Below are 27,566 nucleotides of genomic sequence, written 5' to 3' on the forward strand. Positions count from 1 at the left end.
CTCTGTAACTTCTGGTTCAGGGATCTGATGCCCTCTTCTGGCCTCTGAAGGCATTACATTCACATAATGCACACACACACATACACACATGCAAGCAAAACACCCATACACATAAAGTGGAAATAAACCTTAAGAAGGAAACAGTTATTGGGGTTGGTTCTTTTATGGGTGCCAGTTCTATTAGGTTGATAAAAGAATGAACAGAGGGCTTTCTGAAAGTTAGGGTTCTTTCCATATTTACCAGAAGGTCAGTTATTAATTTATATGACTTTTATTCCTACTTTTCTTGTATCTTTAGCCCATATTGTAAAGCATTTTAGTGGATGAGTTAATTAATTCTCTGTGTGGGGTCAGTGGGCACCTTGCTGGAGTTGGTTTTCTCCTTCCACCTTGTGGGTCTCGGCGTCAAACTTTGGTCATCAGACTTGGTGGGCAGGTTGTCTTACCAGCTGGCTGCCTTCCTTTTGAGTATTCTCTCTCTGTCTCTCTCTCTCTCTCTCTCTCGTCAGAGTCACCTGTTAGCTACCTGTCTTACTTGGTCTGTCTCTGTCTCTGTCTCTCGTCTCTCTCTTCTTGTGCTGTAGATATCAAACTCCTAATCCTCCTGCCTCAGCCTCCTAAGTGCTAGGACCAGAGGTGTGTGCCTCGTGCTTGGCCAGTTAATTCTTTTTGTTTCTCCCGATCCTTTAAAAAGCCCCATTTGACTTGAGAATATAAGAACATTAGAAATTTAGGAGTCTTATCAGAGTTTTTTTTTTCTTTTTTTTATCAGAGGTGGGGATATATAGCTCAGTGCTGGGGCCTTGTGTAGAATGTGTGTGACACACTCAAGGTCCTGCTCAGTGGTAGGGCCTTGTGTAGCATGTGTGTGACACACTCAAGGTCCTGGGTTCAGTCTTAGCACTGAAACAAATGCATATAGCAGACCCAGCCGAAGAGCCAGCCTCTAGTCAGGCCTGTGACACAGGCCTGTAGTGTTAGTACTCAGAAGGCTTGTGCAGGAAGATTCCAGTACTCAGGAGGCTGAGGCACGAGGCCAGACTAGCTCACATAGCAAGGCTCATTCTGTTTTAAAAACAAAACAATGCAAGAGCTGGGTGTGGTGGTGCACACTTGGGAGGAAGATCTTAGGCCACCATGGTCTTTGAGATGTGTTCCCAAACCAAACCAAATCAAAGGCCCCAACCCCGCTGGCCTCTTGAACTCTGGAGCACCCACCTAGTTTCTGGAGTGCTGGGATTAAGGGTATCGCTACCACACAAGGCCAATAATGATGTTTTGAAAGAAAGAAAGGAAAATCTTTGGTTATTGCCTTTTAAAATTGCAAAATCAAGAAAAAACACAGAAGAGAAATAGCTGAGTTGGAGTGTCTCCACAGGTGGCTGTTAGCACGGGACCTGCTGGTGCTGGCTTTCAGTGCAGCAGCCTGGAAAACTGTGACTGCCGTGGAAAGCAGCCCTGGAGGCCATGAGCATTGTTAGGACTTTCGCTTTATCTGTTCTTGGTGACTTTTTACTTCTGGGGTTACCTAACAACTGGTTTTGAGAACAATATTGACAGGGGTTGGCTCCATACAAACACAAAGCAGATTCCCTAATTGACCGGCTCTCGTTACACACTGAGTACTGATGGCTTCACCTCCTGCAAGACGTGCGGATGCGTAAATCATTCCTTCTCTCAAGGTTGCCTTTTGTTTCCAGAACACTTAACATAGGGCGGAAGTGTTAGGCTATACCTGAGAAGAGCAAAGCATCATTAAATATAGCCAATCATCACTTAAAAGCCGCAGCCACCAAGGCCGTCTCAAACAGGAGCGTTCTTTTATGTGACCCAATTGTAAAACAAAAACAAAAGAAAAAGTAAAGAAAAAGCAACAAACAAAACTCATTGCGTGTACATAGATTGGCCTGATGTCCTTGCCAAAGTGATGAAGCCCAGGGAAGCTTGAGGCCTCTGCTGTGGGCCCTGTTGGGGCAGAGAAGGAGAACTCAGCTCTGTGCACGTGACGATGCTGGCCAGGTACACATTACCACACCTGTCTTCCGAGAAGCCCGAGCTGGCCAGTTCTGCAGTCAGCGGATTAAGGAGAGGGGCGAGGAAGAGCTGCTTATGATCCGGGCTGCAAAACTGGGTTTTGTTTCCTGCCTGACTTAGAACATGCCCTTTGTTCTTTGGTAGATAAATGAGAAAAGACTTTGATTTCCTAGTAAATTCTGGGGTAACCAAGATGTGTGAAAGATGTTTTCTCTTCTCTCCTGCAAGAACCATTTTTCTCATATTGGTGTGGTTATAACTTTTTTTTTTCAGAATTGCATCAAAATATAGATTTTTCTTTCTTTTCTTTTTGTTTTTGCCTAATTATGTAGCTTTTGAACTATATCCTTCTATATTCTGTGTTCTTTTCACTGTGAGGCTGGGGGTTTGTGTGTGAGCCGGGGTGTTCTCCGACTCCACCCTGCTGTGGTCCTGTGCGCCTTCGTAGTTTGTTCTCCTCCTCTGTTGCCTACTTACTGTGCACGTCCATGTCTTGTTATTTTCTTGTCTTTTGTTTTCTTCTTGTTCTACTTAAACAGGACAATCTTCCTTTTCCTCCTGTGCCACATACTGTAGAGGGACAGCTTGGCTTGGAGTTTCAGAGGTTATAGTTCCAGGTCAACTAGACCTGAGGCTGGAAGAACAGTGACTTGGGAGCATTGGCAGAGCTACTCTCCTCACGTCAGCTAGGGAGCAGAAAGAGTAGAGAGACCAGGACAAGAAGAGCTCTCAAGAACACCAGCCCAGTGACCTGCTTCCTCCAATGAGACCCTCTTTCTGAGAGTTTCTGTCACCTCCCACCCCCACAGTGCAGTCACATGGTGAATCCATCCTTCGCTCTGCACACTGGTGAGGTCAGAGCCTCAGGAGACAGCCATCACTCAATGGCTGCGCCCAGCAGCCGAGGCCAAGCATCAACATTAGGCATCTGGAGATTACCTCACCTCCAGATTGGAACAGAATTGGCTTAGGTGCAGAATCTCACATTACCTCTGTAACTGAGAACAAGGTTTCTCATCCTGAGGTTTTTTTTTTTTTCTCATAAAAGAGGAGAAATACCTTTCGTATAACTGGAGTGTGGTTTAGTGACAGGCCCAGGGGTCATGGCTTCTTACATAACTTACTATTTCCCTAATCTAGCATACAGAGAACATGTCATATGTAAAACATCAGAGTTGGTGTCCAGAGAAATGCAAGTTTTAAGTTTTCCTTTTGTATTTGACTTTTATACAGCACTAGAGGTTTTTGGCAGGACAGTGATTGTATTTATACGACCCCTGGAAGCCCTTGAAAGCCAATGGCTGCGGAGGAGATTGTGAGAAGGGTTTGTCGATGGCTTATGGCAGCAGAGTCTGAGTAGACACAATGACTGTCTTCAGGCTGCTCAGCCCAGGGAGCTGGATGACGCTGGAGGATCAAGAGACCGGTGTTCATGGGCAGGGGAGTGGGAACACCCCTGCTTAGGAAGGATGGGGCTGCACAAGCAAGCTCCCCCACCCCAAGCCTGTTCTGGGTGCTCTTCCCGCCTCAGCTCCCCTGCCCTGCATGTCAGTCATCTCTGGGAATACCTTCACAGACATCCAGGAATCTGCTTATCAATTTTCTGGGTATTTAAAAAGTCAACCCAGTCCATTTTTCAGCTAGGATTAGCCATCAGTCTTGAATAGTGGGAATCTTTCTTCTTTGTATGCCAAAGCCTAGTGAAAATTTTTGCTCCATCAGAGCCATTATTTTTTACTCAATTAAAATCTGTCTAAAGTCACATTTGTGAGCCACGTGGTGACTGAGAGCTGTGCTGAAGACCCGCAGCGTTTCCTGCGTGCTCTGGTCATAGGCGCTGGGCGGCCGCTCTCTGCAAGAGCCAGCTTCGTCTGTGTGTGGAGGGTGCATTCTGAAGCCTCCCGTATCTCTCCCGAGCTTGCAGTTTCCATGGAATTGGCCCACCATCAGCAGCAGGGGTCCATTTCAGCACAGCTTTCAGTCCTTGTTTCTCTGTTACTATGGAAACTGCCTAGAAAGTGACAGAAAAGCCAAAAGTTAAAAAACAACAGCAACAAAAAGCCAGTGATTCAATAACAAAATATGACTAGAACTGTATGTGTCCGTAGCCATGTATTCCATAACTCAGTGTGACTCTCCAACGAATGCGCGAGACACGCTTCAAACTTCGCATAGAGCCAGCTTAACAAATGGGGTGGAGCCCCGGGTGAAGCAAAATGCTAAACAGAGGTTTAAGTGAGCACTTGCTGATGTTACCCTAGAATGTAAGGAACGAGTCGGTGGTGGTCATCACAGTCCAAGACAGTGCACTCAGCCGCGGCCTGGTGCGCAGGACTGGAGAGCAGCATCGTTTGTGGGCAGCACCATGTCTAAAGCATGTGGATTATTATGTGCGGTTTGTGTGTGTGTGTGTGTGTGTGTGTGTGTGTGTGTGTACGTATGTACGTGTACCTGGCACTGAAGGAACATTGTGGAAAAGGGGGCACAACGATTGAGCCAGAAGACCAGGAATTCTACTGTGCGATAGTGTCTTCTATATCTGACAGGGAAGTTAGCTGCACCTAGGAAATCTCAACAGTATGGTCACCTAAACAAGATCTGCACAGTGGCCGCATGGCTGACATTCCAGCGTGGGTGAGGGGACTGCTGGGAGCGGGAGACTCGGCCTTCCCCAGGGATGTCCCCAGTTATGGTTATCTAGTCCCAATAGTCAGCCTGAAACACGCACATACGAGTGTTAGGTCTCACTTGTTCGTCTCTGAGTGAAACGGTTCTCTTTGTCCGTCACACGTCAGCCCACTCTGGAGAAGAAGCAGCCCATGTTCCCGCTCTCCTGTGGAAGAAGAGCAGCAACTCGTTGCTAATGAAGCAGCCATGCGGCCTACACAACTCCTCGTAGTTTTAGTTCAGAATTACCTGGAGTGGTTTTATTCTTGGTGAGCTGGATGTTTGTGTGTTCTGCGGTCTGTCAGTCCTACGTCACTGCTCACTGACCAGGCAGTATGTTCGCTCCTAGTTTTGAGTTGGAAATTCAATGCTGCCTGAGCTGGGGCTCCTCTCACCCTCAGAACTTTCTACACAGTTTCATGTATACCTGGCTTTCCCTAACGGACTGAGTTTCAGTGCACATTCAGATAGCAGCCTGTCAGCTCGCGGCAAGTGAAACCCTTGAGGCGTAAGGTTGAAACCATTTCCAAGTTTGACTCTCAACAGTTACAGATGTGAAGAAGCAGTGGTTTGGGTAAAAAGAAGTAAATTGCTAGATGGGACAAAAAAATGCCTGCTTCCCTCTTACAAGGCCAGACCTGTGCTTTGTCCATTCAGGAGAGTCGAGCCCCACGCGCCGGGAAGCTGTGAAGAGAAGGACAGCAGAGTACCTCATGCGTGCAGAGAGCATCTCCAGCCTCCGTGCCACACCTCAGCTGGACGCTGGGCTGCAGGTATGCCAGGCTTCTCCTTATGTCCCTTAAGTCATTCTCCCTCCCTCCCCTCCCCTCCCCTCCCTCCTCTTTCCTTCCTTCTTTCCTTCTTTCTTTCTTTCTTTCTTTCTTTCTTTCTTTCTTTCTTTCTTTCTTCCTTTCTTCCTTTCTTCCTTTCTTCCTTTCAGCTTTATTTTTTAACTAGAATATTGAGCATTTTGGTCTTCAGAATTTTTCTGTAATTGTCTTAACTTGTCAGAAAGGAAGCCACAACAGTAGAGTAAGAGGGCCTCCCCCCCCCACGCCCCAATGCCTGTGCCTGGGCGGGTAAGGATAAGAATTTAAGGAAGACTGATTCTAGCTCATGGTGTGAACAGCTTGTTCTCTAGGTGGTCATGGTGGGGAGGCATGGAGGCAGAGGCAGCTCAGAGCCTGCTCACATCTAGGTGGACAGGAAGCAGAGGGGTGAGTGTGGCCTCTGCAGGCTTGCTTGTTTTCTTCTTCTTCTTCTGCTCTGAACCTGAGCCCATGGTGTGGAGCCACTGACACTCAGGGCAGACCTCCTTCTTCAGTTACAGAGATGCAGAGCTGCGTCTCCTAGGTGATTCCAAGTAAGACTGATAGTGCGGATGAAACCATCACACTTCTGTCGTCCTGATCTCACCATCATGAGATGCCGTGGCTTGCTGTCCACTGCCCTGCTCCAGAGCCTCTGAAGCCACAGTTCTGTGCACAGATGTGCAACTTATCAGTCATGTTGAAACTGTTCTGGGGAGAGTCGTGTAAGGATTTGCTGGAGGCGGCCTGTAGCTGCCAAGGCACAGTGATGTAGGGACGTTTTAGGCTGTTTAGGACCTCCTCAGCCCTGTCCACATGATGTAAGGCTTTAGAAACATTGTTGCTTATTGCTTTTATGTCAGGTCTGTCTGCCTTTGGCCAGTTTCCACAAGTAACTTTTTTTGTTTTAAATTCTTACTAAGATTTTCTGTAAATGAGTGTTTATTTCCTTAATTGATCCAAAAAGCAGGTAGTCTTGGTAAGTTCTGTGACTTGAAGTCATGAAAGAGACAACAAAATTTTTTAAAAATTGTGGTTTTTAGTGTGTGTGTGTGTGTGTGTGTGTGTGTGCGCGCGCGTGTGAGTGTGAACCCATATAGTGAGACTAGGTTTTTCCTGTGTTGGTCCTAGGGATTAAATCTAAATTGTAAACTTGGTAGCATGCCTTTCACCCGCTGAGCCATCTCACTGGTTCTGCACATGGTTGGCATAGACACTTCCCTGTGTCTGCTTCTGAATCTGGAAATGGGGGTTGCTCATGCTCCTTTGCTGGGCAGTTGCTGTGACTGTTTCTGATTATGGGTGCAGAGCTTTTGTCCCCACAGAGCAAATGTTTTCTTTCCTCATTTTGCTTTGGGGACACTGATGAAAGCATCCCTCCTATGGCTCTTGTGGTTTAGGAATGCCCCAGTAGTCATTTGAATGTCACCTCTGCTGCCTTCTGTCCTTCCTATGCATCCCTGATCAGTATCCTACCGACTTTCCATGGAGTCTTTTTGTAAGATTTATTACCAAATTTATTACTTTATTAGCCCATACTGACTCTAATGGTTTACACCATTCTGTACATGCATATGACACACACGGAGTCATAACAAATAAACACAAGGCCTCCTGTGTAGCTCTTGATTTGGAGAATCGACTGCTCTGGTAGATGAGTCGGAATCTCACTTTTAGCATAACTTGTGGTGGAAATAAGCTGCGGTCTAAGGAGGAGAGCTGATCACACCAGGCTGCTCATTCAGTCAACGTCTCCAGACACACGTGGGAGCGTCACAGAGCACGACACAGCTGCTCTCCTTACAAACCTGACAGCCTGACTGACGCAGCTCTGCAGCTCAGGAGCAAAGCTCGGGGAGAGCGTCCAGAGCGAGGGTGAAAGGGGCGACCACTGGCTCTGGTCTGATAGGGAGTTGCTGTCTGTTTCTACATGAGGGCAGCTGGAGGGGAGCGCAGACATGCTATCCTTCTTCATGGTAAACATTTGCTTTTCATTTCCCGCTTGCATGTTGTCTGTGAAGCCTGTCTGCACACTGCTCAGGAGCAGGCTTGAGATTTTCTTGAGATTAGCTTGCTGAGCCTTTGACTGTCTTCGGGTCTGAATTTCAGTCAGCATGATGAGAACCAGTGTGAGCGACTCGGCCTTTTCCTTAGGTGCTGTGCAGAGCAGATGTGACTTCTCTGGTGAATCCTTGTGCAAGCATCTCTTTGTAGCTGTCTCAGTAGATAAAAGGCTTTAATGTTATTGGTCTCCACCTTCTCCTCTGGGGCAGTGGCTGACCCCCACCCTTACTTTGCTTTAGTGGACTCTGAACTCTGAACTCTGGAGTCTTGGAGCCTCTTAGGTGGAAAATGTGGAAATCATATCATATTGTAATCGTATCCTTTGCAAACAAATGTAGGAAAAGAAACCAGTAGAACCCTTCCCCAGCTTTTCCTCGTTCATCATACCTAAAAGGCTCCAAGAAAACTGGGGAGGTGGGTTTCTGGTAGAATGTTGACTGTGGAGACAGGTTGCTTTTATGTTTATTTTTCCAAATTGTGAAAGATTTAAGACAACATTTTTGCCTAAAGAAAATTTAAAATCAATTAAGTTTAGTAAAGGGACTGTAAGTTATCTGAATGGAGGACCTAAGCATGTAAATACCACTTATCCTGCAGTTACTAGGAGCGAGTGAATGTCACCACGGACAGTATTCTGAGCACAGCTGTCTGATGGCATTGACCATGCATCTGTCTTTGCTGGTGCTGTTGGCTGATGTGCCAGGTGTCAAGGGAAGATGTTAAACTCAGTGAGAGGGTGCAGAGCGTGGGACTGAGCAACAAGCGACTGAAGGTCAAGTGTGCCAGCCACTGAAGGGAGTCATCGAGCTAGCCGTTTGCTCAGGAAGTGTTTGCAAAGCTAGAAGTTTGCAGGAGGACTTGTGCTCAGGCACTCCGTGTGCTGGATATTGATGTTCTGGGTTTGGATATATATTTATTGGATATTTATTTATTTATTTATTTATTTGGTATTTTTTTGAGACAGGGTCTTGCTGCATAACCCTAGCTGGCCTCCTGTTCTCCCTCCTGCAGGGATTTTAAGTACCCAGCCAGAGTCTGGATTCTTGATACCTTTTCTTTCCTTTTGTTTGTTACTTATTTTTCCCAACACTGATGTCTACCGCCAGGATATTTTGAGTTGCAACTAGCTCCATTCTGAGCAGGGCTGGTAAGCTAGCATCAGCAGCCCCTCCAGGGAGCTTGTGGGAGGTCCAGAGCCTTAGGTGCCCTCCTGCATCTGATTTTTCACTTTGGTAGCCTCAGACGATGTGCAGAAACACTGTAGTCTGATGGCCCTCAGACGATGTGCAGAAACACTGTATCGTTATATGTACAGATGATACATATAAGAGAAACATTTACTTTTTACGTGGCAGGCATCAGCTTTGTTGCCTAGGAAATCGTTTCCTGCTCCTTTGACACAGTGTGCTGCTATTGCCACTGTTGGTAATAGAGTTTATTATTTCATTCATTTTGGGACAGGGTTGTAGATGGAAGTCTCTGTCTTGCCTGGTCCAGCAGCTGTTCAGTCCCAAAGAAATACACAGGGGCTTTTTATTTGTTTGGCCTGTTAGCGCAGGCTTTTTACTAACTAGCTCTTACAACTTAAATTAACCCATAATTCCTGTCTATGTTTTGCCATGTGGCTTGGTACCTTTTCTCAGTGAGACATTCTCAACCTGTTTCCTCTGTGTCTGACTGGTGACTTGGTCTCTGCCTTTCCTCCTCCCCAAATTCTCCTAGTCTGGTTGCCCCACCTATACTTCCTGGCTAGCTACTGGCCAATCAGAGTTTCACTAAACAGTATGAGTGACAAATCTTTACAGTGTACGAGAGCGTTATCCCACAGCAGAGGGTCTCTTGAGTAGCCCTGGCTGTCTTTACCTTGATGGCAATCCTCCTGCATGAGCGTCCTGAGTGCTGGGGTTGCAGGTGTGCACCACCTCCCTGGTTAGAGTTACAGGTTACTCCTCTCTTCTGTTATGAGTTTTGCCGTCATAGATGGTTTGGCTGCATTTCTCTTAGTTTCCTCTTTTCCTAGTTTCCTTAGGAAAGAACCTGAGGTCTGGATTTGGTCTCTGTAGCCTCTTTCTATTCTTTTTTAAAAAATATTTTATATTTATTATTTTATTTTGTTAATATTTATTTTATTATTTTTAATATTTATTTATTATGTATACAATATTCTGTCTGTGTGTATGCCTGCAGGCCAGAAGAGGGCACCAGACCTCATTACAGATGGTTGTGAGCCACCATGTGGTTGCTGGGAATTGAACTCAGGACCTTTGGAAGAGCAGGCAATGCTCTTAACCGCTGAGCCATCTCTCCAGCCCACCTCTTTCTATTCTTAAAATTCTGTATGTTTCCTTTTGCTTTCTGAAGACAGGAATAGATATGTGGAATTATACATACCACATAGAAGAAATGAAAGGTTTCAAAGAATAATATGGTTTATTTTTGAGAATTTTGTATGTATGTAAAATGATAAAAATGTAAAATTTTGATCATATGCATCCCTTGCTTCTCCCAGATCCACCCCCACTTTCCTTCCAGTTTTGTGTCTTCTTTATGGCCCACCAAGTCCGAGTGTGTTGCCCACGTACTCGTGGGTGTGGGGTGTGCTGCCACATACTCGTGGGTGTGGGGTGTGCTGCCACATACTCGTGGGTGTGGGGTGTGCTGCCCACGTACTCGTGGGTGTGGGGTGTGCTGCCCACGTACTCGTGGGTGTGGGGTGTGCTGCCCACGTACTCGTGGGTGTGGGGTGTGCTGCCCACGTACTCGTGGGTGTGGGGTGTGCTGCCCACGTACTCGTGGGTGTGGGGTGTGCTGCCCACGTACTCGTGGGTGTGGGGTGTGCTGCCCACGTACTCGTGGGTGTGGGGTGTGCTGCCCACGTACTCGTGGGTGTGGGGTGTGCTGCCCACGTACTCGTGGGTGTGGGGTGTGCTGCCCACGTACTCGTGGGTGTGGGGTGTGCTGCCCACGTACTCGTGGGTGTGGGGTGTGCTGCCCACGTACTCGTGGGTGTGGGGTGTGCTGCCCACGTACTCGTGGGTGTGGAGTGTGCTGACCACGTACCCGTGGGTGTGAGGGTATACTGCCACATACTCATGGGTGTGGGGTGTGCTGCCTATGTATTTGTGGGTATGGGGTATATTGTTCACGTACTCATGGGTGTGGGGTAGACCTACCAGGGGCTACACCCTCAAAACTGACTCTCTCGCCTGCAGAATTTTAAAACGATCCTTTATTTCATAATTCTTGTGTGCTGTCTTTGATCATAATCTTGCAAAGTGGTTTAAAGAATAGAGAGAAGTTTTATGCCTGTTGCCTCTGCTGTTCCCATCAGCACCCAACTCTGTCTTATGGCTCCTTTTGCACTCAGAGCACCTGCTCTCCCAGCTTGGAGAAGGAGAGTCACATGTTTCTTCTTGCCATCTCAGGGCTGTGGATGCTGACCCTAAGTCTGGACTTTGAATGCTTCCCTAACTGGAGCAGACTATTTATGCCTCTTACTGATGTGTACAGTCTTAGTTTTAACTGCTGGAATGAGATGGAAAAGTTTATTTTGGCTCATGGTTTTGGAGGTTTTAGTTTATGGTCATTTGGCACTGTTGTTACTGGCCTATGGCAAAGCCCTGTCCTGACATAAGTGTGGGAGGCAGGTCTCCGTGACGTACCTCCCTTTCTCCACTTAGGTCCAATTCCTAGATCCCTTTAACACAGCACCCTTTTTTGTTTGTTTGTTTTTTTGTTTTTTCTAGACAGAGTTTCTCTGTGTAACAGTCCTGGCTGTTCTGAAACTCCTTCTGTAGACCAAGCTGGCCTTAAACTCACAGAGATTCACCTGCCTCTGCCTCTCAAGTGCTGGGATTAAAGGTGTGGGCCACCATCACCTGTATCAACCAGCACCCCTTTAAAGCTATGAATCCATAGGTGGATTTATTCATAACGTCAGAGCCCTCAAGACCCAGCCACCTCCCCTCACTTCTGAACACTGCTGAGCTGGGACTGAGCCATTAGCATAAGGGAATTAGGTAGCATCGACAGTCTAAACCATGGCGCTGTTGTATCTGCTGCCGTGCATGGAGTGGTGTAGTAGAGGTTTCCGGAGTTCTTTCTTTGCTTTTGTAAGAGGTGAAGTAAACTGTGTTCTTTGGAAACTGAGAGACCAGTGAGCAGTGATTGAGACGTGAACAGAAGACAGGCTGCCATGTTGGGGCATGTAATGGATGACACACCACTTTCCTTTGGGATCTCTGCTGCTACAGTGATGGTGTATGTGTGTGTGTGTGTGTGTGTGTGTGTGTGTGTGTGAGAGAGAGAGAGAGAGAGAGAGAGAGAGAGAGAGAGAGAGAGAGAGAGAGAGAGAGATTTTGTCTATGTGCTGTATGGTAGGAGGATTGTCAGCAGCAGGGCAGGGAACTGAGGTCTGTCTAGGATTCCACTGTCTCTCTCTTGATGGAAACAATTCACTATTGCATGTTCCCCCTGATGCAGGAGTAAAATAGCTATTATTAGAGTAACTTTTCCTGTGAGCACCTCAATCTGTGGGGTGGGAGGATAGAGATGAGGTGATACGCTGTAAACCACAAAGAGGAGACTATTAGCTCCCCGTGTAACACTAATATCACGCTAGACATTTGTGTGCTCAAACATCCTCCTTAGATTTTCAGAAGGCAGCAATGCATTTATTTTCTGACATCTACTTTAGTTCCTAATGAAATGGGACATCAAATAATGTTTGTTGAGACATGTAAGAAACCTAGATCATATCGTCTAAGAAGATTATTGTTCTCTAGTACAGTTGAGACTCTTCCTCAAGTTAAAGCAGCTCTAAAACATAGAAGCTGAGGCTGAGGAGGCTCTGTTGATAGAGTGCGAGGACGCCGGATCCCAACACCCACGTAAAAAGTTAAGCATGGCATTGCATGCCCATAATCCTAGGACAGGAGAGGTGGGCACAGGACATCAGATCCATGGAGTGTGCTGACCAGCCAGTCTACACACTCAGTGAACTCCAGGTTCAGTGAGAGACCCCTGCCTCCAACAGTAAGATGGAGAGCGACCAAAGAAGGATTCCAGTGTTGACCTCTGACCTCCACATGCATGTGCATACACATGTACACACGCATGCACACACACACAACCTTAGCCAAATGTAGTACACACCTATAATCCCAGCGTGTGAGAGGTTGAGGCATGAGGGTCCAGAGTTCAAAATCAATCATGGCTACAAAGCAAACTCAAGGCCACGTGTCTACAAAATCCAAACCAAACCAACCCCCACCCCATATTCCAACATCTCCATTCCAGGTGATCTAGATTCAGCCTTTGCTTGCTACACCAGAGATAAGGAGACAAGCTGACAGCCGTAAAAACGCTTTCCTGTAGACAATTTCCCAGTTGGCGGTTTTCCCGTTGTAACTGATACCCAGTTCCCCCAGGCAACCTCTTTGCTAACTTCCTTCTCTTTCCTCCCCTCTCTTCTGCTGCTGCAGCACTTCCCTTCCCCCCAAACAAAGGTGACTAGGGTGCAGTTCTTCTTAGGAGCTCTGTCTGGCCATGCCAGTCTTCCTAGGGACCTCAATGTCCAGAGTGGTTGTCTTGGTAATTCCCTCTTCATGCTTGAGTATTTGGCTGTCCCTTCCCTACTCCTCTGTGTTTATCCAGTTTGTCGATAAGGTCTCTGCCCTGTGTGACAAGCCCTATGTCCCCTGACATCCTTGGGAAATCACAGTTTTACTGTGAGAAGTAATTACAGGGTTCTTCTTGATGTGAGTGCCCACTGGAGGTGTCCTGAGTCTTTCTCTTCTGATGACTTTTCTTACTGCCAGGGGAAAGCTGACTGGAGTTTGGAAGTTTTTAACTGTATACTCAAACAGCCTTTTCTCATGTTCATTGATCTTTTTTGTAGCTAATAGACTGTTTTCCACATCATAGATATTCAAATATTTGAAGAAAAGTTTTTTCCTTCATAAACCACCCCAGCCTTTGTTCTAATAATTGCTGGTTATATTGATGGTGCATTTATTTTTTTTCTACCATTGTTTGGCAAATTTTTTGGTTGAACTTGAATGTGCTGATTCGTCTTAAAACATGGTATCTATGTAAAGATCTCAGTACTTCATTTCATAAAGAACCACTAAAGGACTAAAGTGTCCAGGTAAATCAACACCTTCTGCCCCTTCTGTTCCAAGTGGATCTGTTCATTTTTTTCTTTGTTGTCTTCTTCTAAATTACTTCTGGTCTGTCTGGGGCAAATGCAAGGTTGTCATTGATTCTGGCCCACTTACTCGGTTGTTAGACATTTTTATGATATCTCAAAAACAGTAGCAGCTCATTAATTTTTCTTTTTAAAAACCTGTTTTCAGTGCTATGACTTATTTACTTGCGCTTTTGTCTTGCTTTTTCTTTTTGATTTTCTTTATTTTGATTTTTTATTTTACGTTACAGACAAACAGTAACTTTCTCCTTTTATCTTCCCTTCTCTGATTTATGATAAATTTAGTTTCCTTTGGCCTGACGTTTGCTTCAGTAGGCAGTCTTCCTTCAAGTACCTCCCTGATTGATGTGTAATCTTTGATATCTCCCATTAGCCTCCAGGATCACTAAGTTCAAGGCCCCCTTGGAACCTAAGGAGCCCTGCCGAGGAGCTGAAGGCCTTCAGAGTCCTTGGGGTGATTGACAAGGTAATTCTTCAGTGTCTCTTCAAGAGTTCAGTCATAAATCGGCTGCATGCTGACATTCTGTCTTTGAAGCTTCGGATCTTAAGGATATGAAACAAAAGGAAAATGACTCAAATGCATCTGCACTTTAAAATGCCTGAGCAGCAGGGAAGCTTTGCTTCAGCATTCATGTAAGGTCATGCAGAGTACATTGTGCCAAGGAGAAGGTGTGCATTTGCTGGCATTCCGTTGAGTAAGGGGTTTTAATTTTCCAGAGTGTGGTGGTAGGGTGGTGTACTTTGTGCCGCTTAAATCCATGAATTTGCAGCTGTTGAACATTAATCAGTACAGTCATCTTAATGGACAGAAAGAATTATGGAATTCCTGGTGGCTATCATTTATGAGCACCTACTGTGTGCCCACCCCCCATAGTAGGAATTTATATAAAGTGGTTTATGGAATCCCTCTTACAATTCCTTTATCTGCATCTAGATGGGAAAGTGATACAAAGACATGTAACTTGCCCAGAAGTCCCATAGCCAACTTGGAGGAACGTGGTTGATTCCAGAAACTGCTTTCCCAGTATATTGAGCCCCTTCACTCTCTCTCACACACACATACACACACACACACACACACACACACACACACACACACACACTGGCATGCACGTATGCACACATGCACACACAAAGCTTGGTGACATACCAATATGTCAAATGTTTATCAACACTGATCCTGTCCATTTGCATGCTTTGGAAATACTAGATTATTCTACTATTAAAACTTTAAGGAAAATGCCACTTAATGTTGACATAAATGAGTCTTGACCTCTTGACCACTCAACATTGTTCCAAAAACACCTTAGTGTTGTTTGTTTTGGATCACCTATTGCCACTTGTCTTCTGGAGCATTCTTGTGAATTCATGGTGCCTCTGAGCAATCCACAGTGCAGCTCGAGGAGCTTGGGCAAGCGCTCACAGTTTGAAGCGACCCAAAAAGAACATCAAGTCAGAACTTTCATGAAGTAAGCATCATTGTCCCAGATAAACCAGTGCCAATGAATCTGAACTTAAAGAGCTCTATGCAGTAGGACTTTTTGTGTTGTTACAGAGCCTGTAATACTCTGTGGCTGTTTCTGTGGCCTTTGCATCATGGAGAACATTCTGTTCGAGAGTTGACTGAATCAGACAGTAATTTAGTAGATTTTCTATTGTACTAAGGAATACCTTAAATACGGATCTTAGAAACTTGGGGTTTGGGAGAAAGGTGTTGAACAAATTCAGATCTAGAAAACACCCACAAGGTATGACAGTGCTGGTTGGGACATCAGTTTCTCTAATTCTGTTTCATTTTAGTGTTTGCTTTTTGTGAATTATCTTGAGTTGTTTATTAACTTAGCAAGTTCAGTTTTGTATTGAACTTCATTAGGAAATAAATTTCATAAACCTCCATCTAGAAAGTAAATGAAGTCTTTTTATTAATGCCCACACTGTGGACTTCACGAGGTCAGTGCTGTGCTGTTTTCCTTCTCACCACGCTCGCTCTTTGTGCCCAGAATCATGCCCAGCACACCATGGGCCCTCCGTGCAGCTGGTGAATGAGTGACTTGAAAAGAATTTAAAATACATCGTAGAGCGACACCTACTGGTGCAACGTGGGGCTGCTCCCTAGAACCTTTCCACAGTGAGTGTCTACCGAGAGGGACAGTCATGCAGTGTCTGTTTGCTGCCTTAGTGTTCCGACAGAAGGAAGTGATCGTCTAGTGATCTTCTGTTTCTTAGTTGGGATCATAAAATCCTTTATGTAACAAGGAATTGAAGCACCAGGACTCTTAGAGCATAGATAAACAGGCCACCATTCTGTTGCAGAAATGGTCAGGCTGATGAAGGCCTTTAGAGTTCTATTAAAGAAAGACCAGATGGAGAGAGAGCATTTTCACCTGATCAAATCATGTGTAGACTTCAGATCTTTGAGGACTGGAGCTCTGTCATGCTTATTTAAACCTAGAGGGCAAGAGGAGAGTTGGTTATGCTGGAATAGCAAGTGTGTGCTGCAAACCAGGCTGTGTGTGCGTGTGTGTGTGTGTGTGTGTGTGTGTGTGTGTGTGTCACAGTGGGGGGCAGTGTGGACTAGAACTGCTTGTTAGTTGTTGTCCCATCTTCTCCCCCTCCTCCCAGGAGGCAGCTGGAACTGGAGAAGCTCAAGCTGTAGAGAGAAAGAGAGAATTGGATGCATGGTTGAAATACCTGTTTTCTTTATTAGTTTTTCTTCCCCTCCCTCCCTCCCTCCCTCCCTCCCTCCCTCCCTCCCTCCCTCCCTCCCTCCCTCCCTCCCTCCCTTCTCCTCCTCTTCCTCCTCCTCCTCCTCCTCCTTCTCTTCCTCTTCTTCTTTTTTGAAGCAGGGTTTCTTTGTATAGCCCTGGCTGTCCTGGAACTCGTTCTGTAGATCAGGATAGCTTGGAACCAGGCAGTCTGCTCTGCCTCCTGAGTGCTGGGATTAAATGTGTACACCACCAGTGCTCAGATAGAAATACTTTTCTTTCAGGGACTGGTGTCTTAACCAAAGATGAACTAGATCTAAGACCTTATGAGCTTCTTGTCAGTTGAGGTATCCAGGGAATGGTGGGTGTGTCAGCAGAGAGATGCTGTGGACGGAGCCAAGCATTTAGTGGACTTCATACTAGAGAGCTTTGAAGATTCCCTTCTGTTTCCAGATGTGCTTATAGATGTTTTCCTTGTGTGGTGGCAGAAGAAAAATGAGAGAACTGGTGGGTGCCGAGGGTGGGCTCCCTTCATCTCTGTATTGGTGCCCCGCCTTGTGCTGTAAGCATGGGATGTGTAAACATGCTTGTATGCTCCAGTGCACAGTGCACTGGAGTTCATTGGAGGTCTGGCTTGGCTGTTTTGCTGAGATCAAAAGCTGAGAGTTTCTGGAGAAGTTCATTGCTGCACAGCTTGCCTGCAGGGTCATAACCTCATCAGCGGTTAAGAACCTTTGTCAAATTCCTGACCTTGCGGTTGTGTGGATGCTGCATAGGTTCTTCTCACAGACGGCTAGGTGAAGAGTAAGCAGGACACTTCGGGATATATTGCAACTTCCTGTGATTTAAAAAAATTTAAAACCAAAAAAAGCTAGAATCAATGGAATTGAAAACGAGATCAATAAAAGAAAATTAACCAAACTAAAGGCCAGTTCTCCAACCATCAGTGAGATTACTAAGCCCGTAGAGAGGATAATTAAGGAAGAAATAGCTCGGCGTGAGGAGCCAGGGAGGCACAGCACTCCACCTTGCGCAACAAAAAGCTCGGATATGATGAATTTAATCACCATACAATTTTTGCCACTACCTTCCTGAGAGACAAATCCGTTAACTCGCAGAGAAGGAACAGACTGTCCGGGGAAGAGTACATCTGTGTGCTAAGGAGGTTGAGTCCCTACTTACTAACCACCCAAATAGTAGGCCCAGCTGGAGTGAAATTCAGTGTATCGTTTACAGAATTCATTGAGCCAGTCCTCTATAATACCTTCCAAATATATAAAGGGCACTAGTGGTGTGCAGATGGGCAAAGAAGGCTCCTGTGTAATCTGAAAGAACTGACAAACTCTTAGGATGGTTGCATCAAGGCTGGAGGACACAAACCTAATACAACATGATCAGTTGCTTTCCTATGTGATCAACGAGAATCTGAAATAAAAAATAGTATCGAGTGGTGAGGACATAACTCAGTGGTAGAGGGCTTGTCCAGTAGGCACAAGGCCTTGGGTTTGATCACCAAACATCAGCCAGATGTGGTGTACATACCTGTGATTTCAACACCTAGGATTCTGAGTTTGAGGATAGCTTGGGTTACATAATGAGATCCTGTTTGACTTCACCTGCCCTCTAATCTCCAAACATTCACTATTATTTCCATTAGTGCCCCAAATTAAATTCTGATGTATAGATTTAAGAAAGTATGCACACTATCTATATAAAGAAGACTATTTAATTGTGATGAAAAAATCAAAGAATTGAAAAATTGAGAGTCTCAGGCACAGGTAAGAAGACCCTTGTCGAGAGCAAGTCAGTTCTTTTCAGCCTGAACTGTGGGTTCAGTGTAGTCTGATTCAAAATCTCAACAGGTAATTTTATGGACATCAGTGATCTGATTCCAGAATTTATATGAAGGGACAAAAGACCCCAAACAGCCAGAGTAACATTGAAAGAGAAAGGTAGAATTCAGGATCGACCCTTTCTGAGTTCTAGACTTACGAAGTCTAGCCGTCAAGATGGTTACAAGCTGGACTTTGTAACTGTGAACGATGCTGTGATGGGATGACAGAAAGCCTAATAGGCTGAGCAAATACTTTCAAAACTCAGTGATGGCAAAGGAGCAGGCCTCAGCATAGGCAATGGCCTGTGGCGAGAGCGCGTGTCAGGGCATGTTTGTGTGTCGCAGCAAGGCCTGCTGTGGAGGAGGCTGCTCACAGTGGCCCAGTTGTGTGTCTGGGGCCAGCACAGTTGGAAACTGCATTTTTGCATAGTTTTGTCAAATTGTTCTAAAATATCCAAAATGGAAACAAAACAAAAATCCAAAAACCTACCGTATTGGATGATGTTCGTATTTTCTATCAACCTTTTTAATTCCATTCTCAGTAAAATTTTATATAAGTAGTTGTGCCTAATGAACGTAAGTCAGTATGTGATAACACCATGTTTAAAGCTACAGAAGTAGAAATCCCCATAGTGACTAAAAGGATTTAGTTATTATTAACTGAATAGTTAAGTCATGATCTCATTTATCCTTAATACCTACTGCACCTGAGAATTTTAGAGATTCCCAGTGCCTCAAAACTATACCATTTTAAAGGCAAAATTATTGTGATTGTGTTTATTGCTTAACAAATGGAAATTTTCAATGTACATGTCTATCATTCTTAATGTATAAACATGAAATTTTTGTGCAATTCAGTCAGCAAGTGTTGTTCTCAATTATCCTAATATTTTCAGACTATTTTGCATATACTATAAGTCACTTAATTATGTCCCTATTGTTTGACCCTAGGTAGCTTGGCTGTCTGCCTCTTGTGCTGAATATGCCAGGAGGCAAATCATCTCCTGGTACCACTTGTTTCTAAAACCCTGTCTTAGAGTTGAGGGTAGTCGGTCAAAACAGGTCACCTGTGTATCCTTCCTTCCTCCCAACTTGTCCCCGTGTGTCCCTGTCAGACCTGGGGGATCCTGCTCTCTGGCAGCTTATGTTAGCTCTGTTAGTGACCTGGGGGCGCTGGCCTCCTCATGTCTCCTCCAGCAGCACCTGCCATTTGGGGATTAGAATGTCGACGTCAGCTTGCAGGTGAGGCCATGGTCCTTGTGGTCTGGGTCCCTTCTGTTTCTGTTGCTGATCCATAGTTTTTGAAAAAATAGACGTATTTATTTTACTTTTATATGTATGAATGTTTTGCCTGTATATTTGTCTGTGTACCTTGTATGTGCCTTGTGCCTACAGAGGTCAGAAATAGGCATCAAATTCCCTGGAGCTGGAGTTACAGATGCTTCTGAGCTGCTGTGTGTGTTCTGGGAACTGAAGCCATGTCTTCTGCAGTGCACCCAGTGCTCTTAATTTCTCCAGCCCATGTGTCACTTTTCTTCTCTCTGGTCCTGTGGCGTTCAGCAAATATCTGATAATATGCTAATATCCTATGGGGGATCTGGTGCCCACGCATCAGCTGCTGCATCAGGGTAGTATTTGGTGGGGGATCTGGTGCCCACATATCAGCTGCTGTATCAGGGTGATATCTGATGGGGGATCTGGTGCCTACGTATCAGCTGCTGTATCAGGGTGATATCTGATGGGGGATCTGGTGCCCACGTATTAGCTACTGTATCAGGGTGATGCTGTCTTTCCCCTTTGTGTCTCCATAATTTGCCTCAGTGTTGTGTGATTAGGTTCTTGTTAGTCACCAGGAGCTTTCCCCCTGCGCTCCTTTGTAGTTTTACAGCATAGCAAAGCATTGTTTTCTGTGTTGATATTTCTGAGTTATTTCACTGTAGGCTTGTTAGAATATGCTAAAATAGATCATACATACACACCACACATACAGCCTCCACACACCGTGCACCACACACACACACACACACTCTGCAAATGTGAAGAAAATAGCTTTTCATAATTCGCTGTTCAATAGTTATTACTTCAGCTGTTCCTTTAAAATTCTGGTTATGGACTGGAGAGAAGGGTCAGTGGTTAAGAGCTCTTACTGCTCTTGCAGAGTCTTTGGGTTTGTTTCCCAGCACCCACATGGTAGGCGTAACTTGCCTGTTGCTCCAGCTCTTGGGAGCTGATTCCTTCCTCCGACTTCTGTGGCATCCTGAGCACACGTGGTGCACAGACGTCACATTCTGAGCACACGTGGTGCACAGACACCCTTCTACCCCCACTATAGAATAAACTAGAATAAAAGTCAGCTCTGTCTGTGAGTGTGTGTGTGTTCATGTGAGTGGTAGTGCCATGGCCCTAGAGTTCCAGGCAGTAGTAAGATGCCCAACGTCAGTGCTGGGAACTGAACCTGGGTCCTCTTCGAGAGCAGTGCATGATTGTAGTGGCTAAGCCGCCTCTCCAGCCCCAGAATGATGTCACTGTTAACTGTGTCCAGATCCTTTTGGGCAGAATGAACACTTCACCAATCCTGGGTTGCCTGTGTTCTGAGCTACAGAATCACATACCTGGCTTTAGATTCTTGCCTTACAAACACTTGTATTGTGGACTTTGTGTCCATTATGTTGATGATTGTTGGCTTGAGGATGGCATACAGTTCTATCAGACTTTGCTTTCTGGTGTTTGGTTCCCTCTGAGCTGATGCGTTAGTGTCTAGCCACATGAGACTTTGTGTAGGAAGGGCAGCATGCTAGGGAGTCGTGGTAGACAGAGTGTTCTGCAAACATCTGTTGTGGTGAGTGGTAGTGGGGAGGATAGGTCATGGCATGAAGCAACCTGAGGTTCAGTGACTGGACTGGGGACATTTCTTTAGATGAGAGCTTTGATCAGGTCTGTAAGAGGCTGGGGAAGTATTTCTCAGGGTGCCAGACTGTGTTGACTTGTTGGTGACTTCGGAGGAGTGGAAGAGTGTTGTGGAGAGGCGTGAGCTAGCCCCCAGGCTGCTGTGTGGGCCTGCAGCACAGGGTTTATCTCAGAGTGTTGCCTCTAAGAAACTACCTGTAACCGGGTGTTTGAGAGACACACATTTTAGTTATGTTAATGCTGTGCTCTGATATGCTATTTCAGTGCTTACATATTGATAATTAAAGCTACTTTTATTATTACATGCAGGACACGCCTTTTCATCTACCACCCTATCACAAAATTTTTGATGCATTGGATTAATAGATTATTCTTTTTGTTCCAAAAGACTCAATTTCTTAAGCTATTTTTAGAAGTAAGGCTGTAAGAGCAGTTTTATATAGGCCCCCTAAGCAGCTGTGAAGTAAGGGAAATAGCTGCATGTCGCTTTCTGTGGTCCAGGTTATGTCACCTCAGATTTAGGGAGACCCTCAAGGCCTTTGTCTTACCAACATAGGAAGCATTTGTTGAATGCTGCCAGGTGGCAGGCACCTGTTAGGCAATGGTACAAGTGTGCCATCTGGCACATGGTTCTTCTTTGTCTAGCTAGAGGGACCCAGGTAGGTGTGTGGATGCTAGGGCAGCTGGAGGGACCCAGTAGGTGTGTGGATGCCAGGGCAGCTGGAGGCGTCTGTGTGGACGCGGAGATGTAGTGCCCTGGGTAGTGTGTGTGGCCCTTTAACAGTTTGCCAGTCCCTGTCCTGTCTGTGTCTCCCACCATATCTGGTTATCTCCAGCACCCCTGCCCAGCGGCTGCATCTTTTGATTAGCCTCTTTTGTATGTCTGCCTCTTTCAATGTTTATCTTGATTAAAGTTAAGCAGGCCTGACTTTCAGCCTGTTCCAGTACCTTTGGCTCGTTCTTGTGTACTTTCCCCCCTCATCTTTCTATGTTCCTGTTGCTCTAAATTCCCAGCCCCTCTGACAGACTGCAAACAGGCCGTAAGTGCGGACACCCAGGTCTTCCTGCAGCCCCATGGTCCTCAGGCCTCTTCTGGCGTCCTCTCTTTTGCTCTGACTGTTGGTGTCCTGGCTTCTACATTTTCACCCTTACCTACAAGAGTTCAGGGGTTTCTTGTCTAGCCACCAAGTCTTTGAGTAGGACTAGCTTTCTCTTGCTTTTTTTCCCCTGTGGTGGTATATACAATTTTCGTTTTGTTCCAGATTTCTAAATTTACAGTGACGTGTTTTGCCGTGAGATTTTTTTCATCTGTAAATATGTGCATAGCTGCTTTTTGTCAGCATGGGAGCCATGTGGATATTCCGTTAGACTTTCTGTGGCCCAGTTTCAGTAGGGAGTTTTTCTTGGCCCAAGGGGTCTCCTTGGAAATTACACTCCAGAGATTCATGTGGGGGATGCCTGGATCTCCCTGGGAAGGGAAAATAGAAGAGACTTCATGAGTGGACTGGTAGTGGGTGGGGATGGGAACACGAGCTGATTCAGTTGTGGGGGTGCAGAGGGGGAGAGTATTGAAAGAGATTACTGGAAGGGGACACATTTTGGGCTCAGGTAAAAACGTGGTGCACGAGAATCTTCCAGGTATCTGCAAGGATGACCCAACCAAGACTCCTAGCAACAGCAGATGTGTAGCCTGAGCTGGCCATGTCCTGTGACCAGATTGGTACCTAGGCCAGTTGTCATCAGAGAGGCTTCATCCAGCAACTGATGGAAACAGATACAGACCCACAGCCTAACACCAGGCAGAGTGTGGGGAATCCTGCAGAAGGGGGCGGGGAGAGGACTGGAGGATCAAGAGGGGTCAAGGGCACCACAAGAAAACTCACAGAATCAACTCACCTGGACTCACAGGGGCTCACAGAGATTGAACCGACAACCAGGGAGCCTGCATGGGACTAACCCAGGCACTCTGCATATGTTACAGTGCTATGACTTAGTCCTCTTGTGGGACTCCTAACAGTGAGAAGAGGGGCTGCTCTTTTATTGCCTTTTGGGACCCTGCTCCTCACACCGGTTTTCCTTGCCCAGCCTTAATACATGGGAGGTGCTTAGTCTCACTGCAGCTTGATATTCCATGTGTTGTTGATGCTCCTGGGAGACTTGCCTTTTACTAACCAGAAACAGGAGGAGTGGATTGGGGAGTGGGAAGAGAGAGGGGTTGGGAGGGAGGAACTGGGAGAAGAGAAACTGACCAGGATGTAAAAAACCAACCAACCAAACAAACAAATTTATTAAAAAAATGAACACTGCAGGCTCTTGTGTAGGGGGTTGGTGTAAGAACAACACTATTCTAGGGGCCCCCTGGGGAAAGGAGTCCCCAATGTCCTGACCACTTGTCTGAGCCACAGTGTCTCAGCACTGCCATGTTCAGGGCCTGACTTGTGTCCTGCCTGTCTCAGTGGCCATCGCAGAGGATGAACCTTAGTTTCCTGCTATGTGGCGGAAGGCAGCAGCTGCCTGGTGGGTGGCACAGCGGCGGGGAGTGCGTAGACTTTCTCACACCTTCCTCTTGTGGGCTCCTCTTATTTCCGGGGTGTTTGTTGGCGTTTCTGCCTGCAGACACTCAGCGTTTCTTTCTGCCTGCTAAGTGCTGCCAGCCTTTTCCTGTCCTTTCCTGCTGTCCGCAGTCACTGTTGTAGATCTTTTAAACGAGCGATCTCAAAGGGTCTTTGTGCTGCAGCCCTTTAATATAGTTCCTTACGTTGTGTTGGCCCCAACCTTTAATATAGTTCCTTATGTTGTGTTGATCCCAACCTTTAATATAGTTCCTTACGTTGTGTTGACCCCAACCTTGAAGTGATTGTTGTTGCCACTTCATAACTGTAATTTTGATACTGCTGCTAATTATAACGTAAATATCTGTTATGCAGGACATTTGCATTACTTTTTCCCCTCCCCAGGGGTTGTGCATGACCGACAGGTTGAGAACCACTGTCTTAAACTGTTTTTCAAGTTAGTTAGTGGTAAAATGATGCCAGCCTGTTCCCTCCAGACTCTAGCAATCACACCTAGCCTTTCGTTTATCTGTGCTTCAGATTGAAATGCAGATTGACAGATTCATATCTAATTTTGATGTACCCATTTTTTTAATCCCATCTTAAAATGTGCTGTCATTTGTGTGGCTTTCCTCCCTCCCTCCCTCACGCGGATTCTGCAATCACGTATGAGGCTGATGCTTTGGAAAAGCAAACCCCTAAAACTGACGGCTCCTTGTGTAACCTTCACACAGGCGCCAGGCATCCCGGTTGAGCCTCCTCAGCCCCTTATGGTATAGCCCCTCCTCTCCTCTCTCCCTTCTCATGGTTCTTCTCCTGCAGAACTATCACTACTTCAGCATGCTGTGTTCTGCTCCTGCTGTCTGACAGTCTGAATGCAGAGTGTGCAGTGTGTGTGTACAGCGTGTGTGTGTGTGTGTGTACAGCGTGTGTGTGTGTGCAGCGTGTGTGTGTGCAGCGTGTGTGTGTGTGTGCAGCGTGTGTGTATGTGTGTACAGCGTGTGTGTGTGTGTGTGTGCAGCGTGTGTGTGTGTGTGTGTGTGCAGCGTGTGTGTGTGTGTGTACAGCGTGTGCTCATCGCTTTCTCCTCCCTGTTCCCTCACTGTCTTCTCTTCAAACTTTCCCTGTCTTTCCTCTTCAGTTTTCTCTGCTTCTCTTTTGCTTGTGCTCTTTTAGGCCTTAATTTATGCTGTAGAACTGGTCCACCCTACTCACTAGTTTTATTTATTTCTTTTTCTTTTAAAACAATAGCCTTGGCTGTCCTACAACCCACTGTGTAGGCCAGGCCAGCCTTGAGCTCAGACATCCATCTGTTTTTGCCTCCCCAGTGCTGGGATGATAGGCGTGCACCACATACCTGGCTAAGAGACTCACTCTTAGCTCAAGCTGGCCTGGAGCTCAAGGCTTTCCTCCGTCAACCTCTTATGTGTGGGTTATAGGCAGGAGCCACTCCGCCCAGCTCTGCACAGTAGATTTTGATGTTTTCTGTGCCTCTTCCAACAAGCTTTAGACTCCTCAAATGGCCAAACATACTCATTGAGTAATTCTGTAGGCAACAGGAAGAGATAGTAAATGTGCTAGATGGCTTCCAGCAATGTTGAGGTTGCAGTACACCTGCAGCCTCCGTCAGCGCACCCCCGCCATTGTCACAGCTCCCACAGAGCACACCTGTGGATTCTTGGCAGCTGCTAGGTTGCTGTCAACGACATCACCAATTTGACAATGAGTGTTATACCTTTGTGTTTTGTAAGGGTTTTACTGTTGGGAAGACAATGAAAACATTGCATTCTTATACTAAGTACATTTCCTGGATTATATCAAAATGCTACATTTTAGCCAGTACCGAACTTTGGCTTCATCTTCCATAAAAGTATAAACTCATTAAAAAATTTAAAATAGTTTTTAAAACTTCCTTGTTTTTGAGGCATTCTGGTTTGGAAAGGGAGTCGGGCTTCCCAGGCAGCTTACTTCCTAGGCTGTATCGACAGGCAGGGAGTTGCCGCCATGTCCGTTATCATTGTGAGCGAGCATCTGACACGCTTGCACTTGCGTTTCCCATCCGTGTGTGGTAGGTGGCTGTGTGGGCAGACCGCTGCTTTTTGGAGCTCATTCTAACTTCTAGGAATATCACCTAGATTCAGGCGTGTCTGTGGAGGGCACGGGCAGGGAGAGTCCGTAGAGAAGCCTAGAGAGAGTTAGGTTGCTCAGCGGATGCAAACAAGACTCTGAAGTGAAATGTAATAGCAGACTGTGACTTGAAAGGGGTTGATTTAATCTGAACTTAACTGCTTAACTATGAGGAGACTTCAGAATTCAAACAGAGAAACAGGATAAATAACTCAGTATGGAATTGAATGGCACGGCCTGAACCTGGGCCTGTAGACCCAGGATGTTCGTGCTCACCCTCTCTTTATCCGTCTCCTTAGGAGCCTGCTGACACACCACGGCCTGTGGAAGCGGGTTTGTAGAGGAGGGATGTAGGCCTAGGATTTGAAGAACCACACAAAGTCAGCACAGGGATGGCAGTATTGTTTATAGAGGCTCATCCCCCACACTAGAGGTGCCTCCGAGGGCCAGCCGCTGATGTCTGGGAGTAGAGAGGCTTTCAGTGGGTTTCTGTGCTTGAGATAGTTACTGCTTCGGCTATATACTGCAGAACAACCCACATTTGTCTTGTTTTAAGGTGGGAGACATTTAGTTATTTGCTCCAGAGTTGGGAATTTGGCCAAAATGACTTATAAACAAAGAAACCACATATAAAGACCGTTTTTAGAGTAGTTTTAGGATTGCAGCAAAAGTGAGAGGAAATAGATTCCTGTCACCATGGCTTCTGCTGGTGATGATCTAGGGAAAGGAAAATCAGCTGAAGGACTAACTGTATAGTGTGTGTAGCCTCCTGGGATTTGATAGAATTCCTGAGGTAATCAGTTGTAAAAGAAGAATGGCTGATTTTGGCTCATGGTTTCGGAGGTCTTGGCTTGTGGAGATGGAAGTGGTCTGCGCTGCCCTTCATGCAGACAGAAACCAGGACTCAAATGTTCAAAGAGCTGGCAGCCTGAGAAGACAGCAGGTTAGCGTCCTAAGGAGCTGCCTGTCATCCCATTTCAGCCAGAAGATCCAGAGCTTATACATCTGATAGGGGCATTGTCCTAGTCTATGTCGTAAGAATACTGTACGAAGGGCACATGCATACATGTATGTGCACACACACATCTGTTCTGAGTTGATTGCTCTAGACTTTCATTCAAAGAATTAGCTCAGGGCAGTGCAAGACTTGATGGCCTTGGCATTTGTCTCCGCCTCCTAGTGTAGAGAGGAGCTGAGAAGAAAAGCCCAACACTGAATCTAAGACATGAGGTGGGCTGCCTACCAGGACAAACTGCCTGCCTGCCTTTGTGTCTCCGTAGCTAAGGGACGAGGGCCCGGTATCTGAGGATGGAGACTCATGCCCTCACGTCCTTACCTTGGGTCCTGTCCCCTATACTGAATGTTCCACCACCTCCGACAGCACTTTGAGCTGCTGCTCACACATGGGCCTTTGGGAAGTGTTCAAAGTCCAAACTATCACACACATTTTTATATCAAGTTACTGAGTCTCATCCAGTCACAGCAGCCTAGCTCCAGTCAGCCGTAGGCGACCAGCTGATCAGACCATGTTCCCAACAGGCAAACACTGCGCTGTAACCATCCCAGCTGCTTTGCCCTGTTTGCTCACCTGTCATGTATGCTACCAGGTGGCATTAGCCAGACCTGTTCTGGCTCCAAGGCTGCTTGATCACAGATCTG

General features: G+C 46.1%; 1 protein-coding gene across 7 annotated transcripts in view; it reads left to right on the plus strand.

Annotated features, from left to right (window-relative positions):
- The window catches only part of Rps6kc1 (ribosomal protein S6 kinase C1), a 141,525-nt gene that overhangs the window by 58,291 nt on the left and 55,668 nt on the right, over nucleotides 1-27,566 (plus strand). For 5 of the 7 annotated variants that reach the window (XM_087906031.1, XM_087906033.1, XM_087906032.1 and 2 more), the window contains 2 exons: nucleotides 5,359-5,474; nucleotides 14,156-14,248. The exons of 1 other annotated variant lie outside the window; for it this stretch is intronic. In XM_087906031.1, coding sequence (XP_087762157.1) covers nucleotides 5,359-5,474; nucleotides 14,156-14,248 — 209 coding nt within the window. The remainder of the gene's footprint in view (nucleotides 1-5,358; nucleotides 5,475-14,155; nucleotides 14,249-27,566) is intronic. One more of the 7 variants, XM_087906034.1, reaches the window with a different exon arrangement.

This window comes from Myodes glareolus, chromosome 5, assembly GCF_982192425.1.
Source record: "Myodes glareolus chromosome 5, mMyoGla1.1, whole genome shotgun sequence".
In the NCBI taxonomy this organism is placed as follows: Eukaryota; Metazoa; Chordata; class Mammalia; order Rodentia; family Cricetidae; genus Myodes; species Myodes glareolus.